The sequence below is a fragment of the Atractosteus spatula genome, chromosome 11, assembly GCF_055471065.1.
Source record: "Atractosteus spatula isolate fAtrSpa1 chromosome 11, fAtrSpa1.hap1, whole genome shotgun sequence".
NCBI classification, from domain to species: domain Eukaryota; kingdom Metazoa; phylum Chordata; class Actinopteri; order Semionotiformes; family Lepisosteidae; genus Atractosteus; species Atractosteus spatula.
The window spans coordinates 3,762,120-3,774,432 of NC_142716.1; the positions used below are offsets into that span (position 1 = coordinate 3,762,120).

Below are 12,313 nucleotides of genomic sequence, written 5' to 3' on the forward strand. Positions count from 1 at the left end.
ACAGCGCGGAGAACCGGAAGGAGCTGCCCCGCGAGCAGCCGCCGCCGCTTCCGAAGTAGAGGAGCAGGAGCAGCAGCAGCAGCAGCAGCAGCAGCAGCGACCTGGGAGCTGAGCGCTGGTCACCTGCGGTCGCTGGGGAGTACGAGGCGAATTTCTCCGAAAATGTAAAGGATATACAGTGACGCCGCTGCATTTCTGACGGGAGTGGACGCATAACTACAACCCCAGCCCCCCCCCGCCCCTCAACGTTTCCTTTGAGAAGGTAAGCTGGGAAAAAGATGTTTGCAGTCGGTTGCGTTGGCCAAGCATTTTCTAGAATGTCACTATTTCGGGGGTGTTTTATTTCATCATGGCCGTATGAAGCGCAGATGTTTGACCCTGAATTTCTGCCGGGGGGTGCGGGTCTTCTGGAGCCCGAATCCTGTGCAGGATCGTGGCGGCGACCGGCGCTTGGCTGGAACTTGCTAATTTATTCTCGGCAGTGAGTAGCTGTCACTCCAGCCCCCCACCCCCCGGATATCGGAGAAGTGACTTTTGTCTAGGTTGTCTGGGTCGTTTCCTTCGGAAAAACAGAGCAAAAAAAAAAAACAACAACAACATCCAACACCCAACCAAACACACAAAAAAAACAGCTTTATCTAACGATATCGTTTGGATCTCGGTTTACATTGTATAGCTCTCGCTACGCAGATATTCAGCCGCCCTCATGAGGGTTTGGGGATGTTTTTTTTTTTTGTAGTGAATTAAGGCAAGCCCTCCGCCGAAATGGCCAGATGTCAGGCGGTGGGACAAACCACCCTCCCCGTCATTGTGCAGGTTTTTCGTGTGCCCTGGTCTTGTTCAGCCCGGTGTTGTAAAGAAGCTGGTAGTAATGGTTAACCGAAGGGGTGTGCGCACCTATTAGGAGACGCATCGTGCAGTTCGCGTCGCTGCGTTTCATGAACATTAGCAGCCCTGCAACGCAACGCATTCATATTTCACTAGGAATCCCGTCATTCCGGGACCTTCATTTTTTTTTTAATAGCAATATTATTGCAGCAGTGTAGCTGCGGGAATGCGTGGTCCTTGGGTTTAAAGGTGGGAACGTCGCGCCGGTGTCATGTTTACAATGCTTACAAATGCCGGCGCTCAGGAGCGCCTCATGCCAGTGGGGTTTCGCCTGCATCTGTTTTAAAAAGAAAACCACCTGCGTGTGTGAAAGTGAAATATCATGAGCAGTCTTATCAGCTGCATGTGCTTTATCTAGATAAAGCTTTGTCTCACTCATAAAAATAATTATTCTTCTCTCAATAATAATAATAATAACCATCTTATTGATTATATTTCTTAATAATCCATCATAAATGCGTGCTGGTTGAGTATTCTGTGTGTTACTGTTGCAGTATGTGCATCCTTGTCTTTCTGAAAACGGTAATAAAACCAGCACTATAACTCACAAATGTGTTCACTGCTGGCAGGAAATTTAGAAAGTTAAATCGTTACATTTAAGTATCACATTGAAAGTCTATAAAATGTTGGCACTCTGTCTGCTGTGTTACCATCGGTGTGCAAGCCAGAAGTTCCTTGAGAAAACTGTTTCTTGCCACTCTGCTCAGAGGATAAATTCGCAGTTCAAGAAAATGTTATATAATCTGAAAGTGCAACGTGTTTAATATTTTAACAGTAGGGAATCACTCAAATTTCAGAAAGTTCCTTAGCATTAAAAGAAAACTGACTTCAGTACTTTAGTGCAGGTGCTTGTGGTTCTGGGGATCGCACCGGCGTTCCTTTTCATTCCAGCTGAGCTCGTTACGTAATTGAATCCTTTAATTGACCCAGCACATTGCTTGATTGGAACCTTTTTGATTCTGTGCAAAAAGTTGGAGATCCTCTGTGTGACCCATGAATCACAAGAGTTAAAAGGGAGCTTCCAATACATCTGGGAACTGAAAGCATTTAAAGAGGGGAAAGTGTACCTCTTACTAGGTCAATTAAGGGTTCATGCAACTGAGAGCTCAGTCAGCAGGTGTGTGGGTCCCCAGGATTAGTGTGGGAACCCCTGTATTGGTGTCATGTTTGTGTTTGGACGTGCACCTCCCATCCATGAGGCAGCCCCTTATTGTTTAACCAAGTCTTGCAGCCGCAGGCTTTTAAAAGCACCCGAGCGCTGACAAGGTATGAAGTACAGTATCAGTCAGTATGCTTTGAAGGTCATGATTTTGCACAGAAATGGCAGTCGATAAAACATTAGGAAAACAGCCACGCGCAGCTTAGATCGTTTAACAGCCCATACTAAGGTGTTCTAGGAAATACTGTTAAACTATTACTCATCATCAATGTGTGAAAAATGAGAGATGTTACTATCAATGCATTTGCAAGTGGATTTGGAGACTTAAGTTTGTATTAAACGGGCATGTGTAGAGAGTTAAGTAGTACAGAAGGAGAGGGAAGAGTTACCAATGAAAGAAGTGGAATCGTGCTTCTGACGAACGCTTGCTCTTGTTGGATTTTTTTGTGCATTCCCTGTGTGGTTCCCCGTTATCCCTGAAGTCATCAGACCAGGGGGCTGTGGATGCTGATTTGCTGAGCCATCCGTTGTGTTAAATTGCTGTAATTGGGATTGCTTTTGAACAGCAGCAGTGCTGGAGTGCCTGGGTACTCAAGGACAGCCTTACAGCACTTAATAGAAATTTTGTGTTTTTCCTCTTGTGGCTTTATTTTGAATTGATTGCGTTAACAAGCAATTCAGCTGTTAGATCCTCTAATTATATTTTAAAAAAACCAACTACTTTAGCTGATTTGGTCATATAAGGCATGAAATGTTCTTTTTTTGGCTACAGAAAACCCTCCATGTTAGTGATGCTGGGTGTCTATTCATTTCATGCCTCTTCTAAAGTGGCAGAGGGTCATTATGATTCACTCCAGCAATTAATTCAGGTGTGCCCTTGTCTGTTAGGTGACACTGTGCACTACTTATGTAAATTATCTCTGTTCTCCTAAATTGTCCGTTTTTTTTTTTATTCATGCACTGCAGTGGTGATTTCAGGGCTCAAGTGTCACCCACTGTGAAGGTCAAGTGAGCATCCTCTGATTGCGCTGCTTTTAAGTAGAGGGCAGTGTTCTCAGACGGCACACATCTTTAAACGGAAAGTGCTACAGACAAGTCTCGCCCTGGTTTGGTCATTCTCTTTTCGTCTGTTTCAAAGAAGGCCGTCGTGTTTGCTCAGTCTGGGTTCTGTTAAAGCCTTTTTCCTCACCCTGCTGGCGTGGAAGCGGCGAACCTCTGTTGTCACTTGCTCAGCGCCGAAGGAGAGGTCTGGACCAGGTTTGCTCAGCTGGAGAGACTTGTCGACTTCGTTCAGACATGAGGCACGGGTCACGGCGAAGTTAGTATGAGGAGCTTCGAGCAGGGAGCTGCGGCAGTGCGTCGGCTGCAAAGAAACAAGTAGAGGTCTGTGTTTAAAACCAAGAACTGGAACAGTGTTAGCCACAGGGTTGTGAGAATATGGAGCAAACTACCCAGCCCTGTTGTTGAAGTCTGTTCTCTGGCTTCTTCCAAGATCCTGGGATCGATCTACTCTTCCCAATTAGACAAGGAGGGCCCGAATGCCTTTTCTCATTTGTTACCCGTCTTATGTAGTGGGAGTCTTTTTTTTTTTTTAAAGGACACTGCATGTCAACCTTGTGAGTACCCTTTCTGTGGACCCATAAGAAAGTATCCATGTGACTGCGCTGTGCTGTCCACTGTCTTGTCAAAATGGGAATCAAAACAATAGTGAAACCATTGAACACAATAGATGTTCTGCTGTGATTTTAGGGCAACATGCAAACTGTCATTAAGTGCGCCTTGCAGCCAATGTCCATATTAACATCTTTGCCAGGTGTGTGAACTGCCTAACCCCCAGACTTAAAAGATGACTCTAAAAGATGATGTGCTTTGCAAATTGTACAGATGTACAATCTGAGGTAGGAAACGGGAGGCAGGTTTTTTAGTTTTCTATTCTGTTCTGGTTTATTTTTCTGTTCGCAAAAGGGGTTAGTTTTGAAGCTCTGTCATTGCGGGTGCTGGAGAGGTGCTTTAGGCCTGGGGTGAAGTATTGTATGTGGCTTCTCTCGAGGACAGGGGAGCTGCAGAATATCTCATGCAGGTGTTCGTTCGTTCTCTGGCAGACTGTCAAGTGACTTTGCAGCTAATTCACTTCCTCCGGGAATCTGGCCCAGTCGCAGTTTTCAATTCACTGCAAAACAGGAGTGAAGTCTTTTGTTGACTTTTCAGATGTTGGGTATTTAATTAGGTGTCTTTAATTGGTGGTGTGTTTTCAGATAGTGCAGAAGAGTCCTTCTTGCACGTCCTGTACAATAGGTTAGAATTAAGGTGTCCTGATAGAGCATTCACATCAGGGGTGGAGTTCAGGTTCTCTCAAGTGTTTCAGAATGTCTGGGTAAAATCTCTCTCTGCACAGTGTCTGCATCTGCCTTCAAAGGTGCCAAAGCTTGAACAACATTGTTCTGGGCGACAATATTAGAAATGTCTGAGAGCTCTGTTTCTGGATTAACTTTGTGAAAGAGTAAAGGCTACAGTTCTCCCCAAATGCTACAATTGTTTTATCCAGTGAGTTTTTACAAATCTCTGAGTAGGGCACAAGTTATTTCATAATGGCAAGTGTGTATGTGCATCCTGTATTGTTTAAAAAGGAGAGTGGGTGCCCAAGCTCATGACACGAGCTGCTGTGTGTCAGGAAATGTGCAGGGGTTCAGCAGCTGAGGGAGGAGGAGTGCGGTGCACTCTCCTGCTCAGACAGTGGCCGTGGACCCTGGTTTGGGAAGCCCTCCCCTCTGGAGATCTTCGGAGGAGCACCACGCAGCGGAATAACGGCCTTCTTTGTCATCATCATGCCAGGCATTGTTCTGCAGGGGGTAACGGTTACGTACCCTGTGGTTTTCATAGGTTTGCAGTATTCTTAGTGAAATCAACAAGTTCAAGGCTTCTCCAGCTTCTGTCCATGGGGTCTGTAGGTGGTAATTGTTTGAATCAGTTTCCTGTTTGAATTGGGAACTATATCCAGTCTTTTAAAATATGGTATGTGTATTCTAAAGTGAGTAGTTATTCCATAAATATTTCATTGCACATATGGCATATATTGACTATAGGGTCAGAGTGTGCTTTCTCTTTCTAATTCAGTGTTTGCAGTTGTAATTTCCTTACAGTAACATTCTGCCATTCCTGTTGTCCAGTACGAGGTTAAAATGTCACATTGGAGGAACACCTTAACATTAACATAGGTTTGTATAACTTGCTTGTGAATCCTTTCTGGGAATACGTGTTATTTGTAGCACACTATGTCACTGGTATAAAAAATCTTGGGAGAATCTCAGTGAAATTAGTGTGATTTCTTGCAATAGAAAGTGTTATTTAGCAACATTTCCATTTAATGGGTTTACTTAGCAAAATTTCCATTAAACCTCAGCAGTAACTGAGTCTTAATGAACCTTTTTTTAAGGAAAAAACGTTCCAAGATCATTATTCTGTTCTCTGTTTTGTTTATAGCCACAACAGGCACTTTCCTTCTAAATCCTGCTATGTTGGAGAAATCTTTCATTTTGTTTACAGTCATCCAGTATGATAAGTGTCCAAGATAAAGCACACAGCACCTCGTCTTTTTCTCAAATCTCCTGTGGTGTAGTTTCTTTGTCAGCTGCCTTCAGGGGTGTTAAACTCAATTACCGAGCATTGGAGGTAGCCCAGTCAGACAGATGCTGGATCAATAAAGACGTTTGCAATTCTGCTGATCAGAGGAAACAACCGTATTGATTGGTGCCGTGTGTTGAATCTGAAGCTGAGGTGTGTACGATTATTGTTAGAATGCTGATTTTTTTTTCCAGTAAGAAACAAATAGGTTCACTTTTAAGTGTGTCTGAGATCTGCTGCTCGTGTTATCGGCCCTTCCCATATGTCTGTTGGGGATTTTGGTCTCAGATGTTTTTCACTTGATATAATCTGGAAGACAGTGAAGATAAACACATTTCTGGACTGTGCCGTAGCGCAAAACACGTCATTATTGCATTATAGTGCAGCTTGAAGTAGCATGAGCTTTATTAGTTCCTTATCCTTATTATTTTTGTGAACCTTGATATAGTGTAGTTTTCCATGTCATGAATAATAGGACACTTTTAGGGGCCTTTAATCCTGCAGGTACTGTATATTGATTGTTAGCAGCAAGTAGTTTCAGATTTACTTGTGCTTTTGGTGTTGCACTCCACTACTGTACGGTTCAATTATTAACATCCGGTAAACCGGCTCTCAGAGTTTTCCTTTGCGGTCTGTTCCAGCTGGTTTCTACAGTAGCTTTCACTTCCCCAGATGAGCCACGCTACTGCTAAAAGGGGAGTTGACAGGGCGCATGTCAAAGCTTTCACACGTGTGAACGTCACACCTTCTCCATGGAAAATTCCTCCTGTCTAAAAGAAGATCTGTGGGGCCAGTCTCCAGAACGTGGGATTATCCTCCTCCTCTGCCAGGTGTTAAGGAAGTCCGGTCCTAAGTCCTTCCTGTGGTGCAGAGCTGTCTCAACCAGAAATCTCCATGCTCATCACAGGCAGCTGGGAACCTGAAATCCATAGCACGGCATCACTTTAATTCTGTTACTTCACCCCCAAAAGAAACACCAATATACTAAAGTATGTACAGTAACACAGTTATGTAATATAGTGTGCCCTTGTCAAATGGATCTTTTCTAAACTAAAGATTGCCCCTCCACTTTAAAGATCTTGCTTTCAGGTATCTGCATAATTGAGGTTTGTAGATGTGTTTGACAGTGAAACAGAATGCATGCCTGTCTTAACATTGTTCTCAGAGGTTACAATCACCCTGTCTGAGCTCCTGATGCCTACAGATGTAAGAGCATGTAAGTGGCCTGTTACTGGTGCTAATTCTGAACACTCTAGGAAGTTTCTGATTTTGTCTCCTTCACTGGCTTTTTATAGGCTATGCTCTGTCATGCCATTAAGATATGCCAATCTCCAGAGTTTTGCACTGTGCCTAAAATAGATTGCCGTTCAGCTTTGTATGTTGTAAGCTGTTATTTAATGGAACCAGCTTTTATTTTTTATTTTCATTTTATTACAGTCTTGCTATTTTGCCCTAAAACTCTGCATTGAGCTCCTGTGATTGTCAGCCCTCTTGCAAGCTCTCTGAGTTTTGTAAACTCTTCCTTCATGTTGTGTTTTGATGTTTTTTGTATCACAAAACATGTGTTTATTTTTGTTTACAATCAGAAGTTTTTTTTCCAGTGTTAAATGCAGTTTGTACATCACTAGCATTTGTATTAAGAAAGTAAATGTGCAGGCTATCTGACCACACCAGTATGCATTATATATTAATTTTCATGTTATTGCAGGGACTCAGATTTCACAGGCTATATGAGCAATGGAAACATCAACACAATATCTGCACACCATACGTTTCTCAGAAAATGATTAATGATTCACACCTTACGTAAGCCATTTCCTCTGAGTGTAGTAGCCCCATTTTAGTAGGAAGTAGTGTTTTCCACTGTATTCTGTAGTTGTTTTCGCCTTGGTCAGAGGATGTCATTGAAAGGGTTCAGAAGTGTGTACAATGATTTTTCCTGGTTAGGGCATTTCTTTTTTTGTGTGAAATTGGAAATAATGTCAAGACAGCTGTGAGTGCTGTTTAGAATAAAATCACCGTTAGTGCTTGATGTTTGTTTGGTAGCAAAGCCCTGATTCCCTTTCCTGGGTACTGTCTCTGGGGACGTGTTAGCTGTCTGAGCCTTTAATTCATGTATAATTCACAACAGGAGTGGCAGACTGCAGGGGAGCCTGGCAATAAACACCTGATGAAAAGGGGTTCTCAGTAGTACAACAGACCTGTTCCTTCTGAACGTGCTGTAATTATGACATGAATAAAAAAATCAAGAGGTTTAAAAATTGAATACATATAAGGAGGCAAATGGAGTCCCTTGTCCCTTTTGTCCAGTTGCAGCCTCTCTCCCTCTCTCTCGTATGTACCACACACACAATTATAATGTGGCACATTATTCCCTGCTAACTGCAGCAGCAGATGTCTGTGCAGAGTCTGGCGAACCAATATGCTGAACAGGGCAATATGATGGAAGCTCAAAGTCATAAATCACAGAGAGCACGTCCGGGGTTGTCATTTGCAGAAAAGCAAGCAATGTCGTTTGAGGAGAAACTGGGCTTTTTTTTTTTTGCAAGTACTGTATTAAATAGTTAAGATTTAAGACCGATGCTTGCAGTAAAACATGAGCTTTTTTACATACCAAATATTCGGGCTGTAGCCCCTTCACTCCCATGCTATCGAATGACATTTCTGTTGTACAAAAGGGCCTGGGGCCGTGTCTAATCCTGAGCCTAAAGAAGATAGTATTTACATTTTTAGAGTGTCAGGTTTTGATATGTGGTTGGATAAAAAAAATAAGAATACATTGGAAAAATTTCTAGCCCTTAAGTTTCAAAGGAGATTGAAAGCAATGCGTGGAATCCTGTCTCTGTGAGTTTGCCAGCAGCCAGAGCCTTGTGTTTTGTATTTGGTTATGTGATTTTCTGATATAATCCACATCTCTCCGTTTATTGTATTCTGGTTACCTTGCATAGAAACAGTTATAGTAATGATCACTATACTGTATCGCTACTTAATCAGTGCATTTCTGAAAAGGGCGTAATAGTGTGTATGAAAGCAGAAGCTTGGGAAGCCTGGAAGGGATAAAGTTGAAGATTTTATCTGTTCAACTGCATTACTTTTGAAGTGTTATTGCAGAAGACTGCCGCATCTGGAGAATGTTTCTTGTGCCACGGTCAGCTGTGCCCTAGGGGTTGAGATCTGACCTCCCTGTGGTCCTTGTGGCACAGGGTGTTTGGCTGATGTAGACTGACAAGCGTGTCACAAACTGTCTCAGCTCTGCCTGTGCCGTGTCTCCCGCAGGAAAGCTTCATTCCGAGGACGGGCAGGCATCTGTCTGGGAAAATGTCGCCCGTCGGAGTCAACAGTGACTGTCCTCACCTGGAGTGTGTGGGTGAGATCACTAAGGAGGAGCTGATCCAGAAATCCCATGTGAGTTCATGAAAAACGATGGTTAGGGAAAACCACTCCTTCACAGTTGATTTGCAGCAGTGGCTCCCAGTCCTGGTTCTGATAACCCCCCATGCCTGCTGGTTTTCATTCCCTCCCACCTTCGGTAGAAGCCTTATCCAAGATCTAGGAAGTTGCTTCAGTTGAATATTTGCGTTTTGTATCTAGTCACAAGTTGGCGGTTTTATTTCACTTACAGAATGGCTAAAGCTCCAACATGCGAAAGAGCTGGGAACAAACAGTTCACATTAATCTTATTGTTATTAATAAGTCAATGAAGGGTTTGATTGTGTACCTGAGGGCTCGGCTGTAACAGAAACCAACTGGTGTATTGTGTGTCTCCAGGACCAGGATTGGGCACCATTGATTAACAGTAACATGCACACAAATGCCTGATCAAAATGATGTTGTTACAGATGTAAGGCGAAGTCCTTTTCCATTATTTGTATATCTCAGTTTTGTGGTGTTCTGGTTTCAGGTTTAAGTACAGTCTGTGTGACAATCTCGCAATGTCTCTGCAGGGCAAGTGTCAGGACTGTAAAGTTGGTGGACCAAACCTGTGGGCTTGTTTGGAGGTGAGTATGATAAAGCATGTTTCTGACAGAGAGCTGACTGTGAGGCAGCGTACCAGCACGGTTTTAACTGCAGTTAACCCAGGCACATGGCAGTGTATTCACAACAGCCATAACCTGTATATATCTAAATTTATAACTATAAATCATACCAGACAGTGACTGTATAATGACTGGCTCTGAAAGGGGTCACTTGCAGACCACTTCGGAGTCGCTGTCGTAGGAACTGTTTACAATGTTGGTTTGCAAAATATTTCATTTTGACTCCTGCATGTGTTCGCTATAAGACCAAGATACCCTCCTTCATTGTAACGTGTGTTGTTTCTTTCTTTGTGCTTGTTTGCGGTTTTGCAAGGATCCTACAAGGACTCAGTTTACTGCTCAGTTTTTGGAAAATCCTGCGGTTTGTTTGCATGGAAGTCAAACAGGTTTTCTGCCACTTTTCATTTTTCACACTCCTGGTAATGAGCAGGGGATTGAAATCCAAACCTTGGCTTCGGGTTTTGTCATTGCTTTTAGTTTTCCTTTCATCGGAGACTAATAAGCGGTTTCCTCCTTTCTCTCTGCAGAATGGCTGTACATATGTGGGATGTGGAGAGTCGCATGCTGACCACAGCACCGGTCACTCTCAGGTGAGTAGCTCTGCCGAGATCCCCTGGTCAGAACAGCAGCAGACCTGCTCAAAGCACGTGTGTTAGGGGTAAGCATTGGGTTGGGCAGGGAGTACAAGGTCATACATCGACAGGGAGCATGGTGCAGCTAACCCATGCCTCTCAGGTAGTTTAAGACGGCACAAGAGCTTCCTGTAGCTCTTTGGTTTGAATCAAGTTCTGAAAGGGTTGTGGGAGTCTGGCACAAGCTACCCGGCCATGTGGTTGAAGCCGATACTCTGGCTTCATGGAACTGCTTCATGAATCTTGTTTGTCACCCTTCTCATACTCTTATGTTCAACAGCAGTATTGGTTGGTTGGTTCGGCAGGTTTTCTCCAGAATATCTGAATTTTGCGTCCTTTATTAATGATAATTGAAACATCCTAAGCAACAGATACTTTTTCTGGCTTTAGTGTTTTAGGCTGTGACATAAAATATAGTGTCCATAAATACATCCGATAAGCACAGCCTTTTGACTTCTGGGAAAGACGCATTACCACAGTTATTGTTTTAAATTCAGTTTGATTTGTGGATTATAGTACTTGTATAGCCAACATTCATCAGATGTCGAGGGTGTCTCACTGGACTGACTGACTGAAGAAACCTGAGACATGGGGAATGGTGGTAAATAATTATTTCAATAGATTCTGTATTGAAACAGCAGAGAGAGCAGAAAGAGTCACCACGGTCAAAGGGAGCAGTACTCTAAAAATGCCCCTCAACACCTTGAACCTCTCATTTATGTTTTAATGGTGTGATTAATACAACATAGTGGGTGATCACCTGTGACTCCATTTATATCGGAGACTTTTTTACTGGGGTTTATCACTTAAAAGCAAGTCTTTTGGTAGTCCAGTGACACGCACATGTGCAGTACTTGCAGTATTTGGTGCCAGCTGTCTCTTCAACGAGCTGGGTCTGGCTGCCGTGCAGGATGTCTGAAACTGAAGCACGTTTACTTGTCAAAGGGAACCCCTTTATAAATGAACTCATGACTCTTAATCGGGATTGCTGCAGCTTTTGGGTTCAGCCCAGTTTTCTTGAACAACGTGTGCTTAATTGCAGTAGTCGGAAATGTGCATAACAGTAGTATAAAAAAACTGTGGTGTGTTACAGAAGCTGCAATAGGCGAACAATTCAAAAGTCTAGTATTTTCTGGTGCAGTTTTACGTAGCTCTTCAGATTAAGCCGACACTCTATTTCAGGGGTGAAAAGCAGCTTGTAAGGGCTTGCAGGGAAGAGGGCAGAATTAATTTGTCGTTAAAAGAAATGAGAAAAATAGCAGCTTGTTATTTTTGGTGGTTCTCCAAACCACTTCTCTCTCTCAGACAGGATTTTCGAGAAACAAGAGGTGTTAACCCCCTTCTATGGCAAAGGTTCTTAATAAACGTTTCACAACACGCCCCGGTCAAAAATATTTGCCTCACGTTAAGCATTAATGTTAATGTCTCGAAAGCTAATTGTGATTCATTAATAATGTATTCTTGCATCTGCTGGGGTCCTGGCTCCTGAGCCCTGTGCCTGTGCTGCTGGGGTTACTGGGCAGGCTGAGTTGGCCTGAAGCTGCAGTTTCAGTGTATTTCAAGGGCTGGTTTACAGGCTGTCGCTGTATTGCAGTCAGAGGTGGAATTTATAATTGCAGGGTTCTGATTCCACACAGTGCTTTTTGCCAGTGTTTTTTTTATCCTTCAGGGGGAAGGAATGCTAACTTTATGACCAGTTTCCCAGACAGCTGAACTAACCGTGGTAGCTGGCATACATCGGATGTGTTTTGTGGGGGTACAGAGTGCGTACGTAATCCGTTTTGTTTCTGCAAGCTCACAGTATTTCTTAATTAATTTCCTGTGCGGCGGCTTCAATAATAGTGGTCCGTCGAATAGCTGAGCGCGGCGGTCAACCGCCGATCTGTCCGGGAATGAGAATGAGGGAGTCGAGCCTTAACTCATCAGTTCCCTTTCGTCTGGGGGGCTCCCACTGCCGGGGCTACTAACCAAAGGCT

The 12,313-nt window shown here is 43.4% G+C and overlaps 1 protein-coding gene across 2 annotated transcripts in view; it reads left to right on the forward strand.

Annotated features, from left to right (window-relative positions):
- The window catches only part of usp33 (ubiquitin specific peptidase 33), a 30,801-nt gene continuing 18,488 nt past the window's right edge, over nucleotides 1-12,313 (forward strand). Inside the window, exons 1-4 of one of the 2 annotated variants that reach the window (XM_088926551.1) lie at nucleotides 1-262; nucleotides 8,945-9,073; nucleotides 9,613-9,666; nucleotides 10,233-10,295. In XM_088926551.1, coding sequence (XP_088782677.1) covers nucleotides 8,987-9,073; nucleotides 9,613-9,666; nucleotides 10,233-10,295 — 204 coding nt within the window. In that variant the 5' untranslated portion in view covers nucleotides 1-262; nucleotides 8,945-8,986. The remainder of the gene's footprint in view (nucleotides 263-8,944; nucleotides 9,074-9,612; nucleotides 9,667-10,232; nucleotides 10,296-12,313) is intronic. The other variant, XM_088926552.1, reaches the window with a different exon arrangement.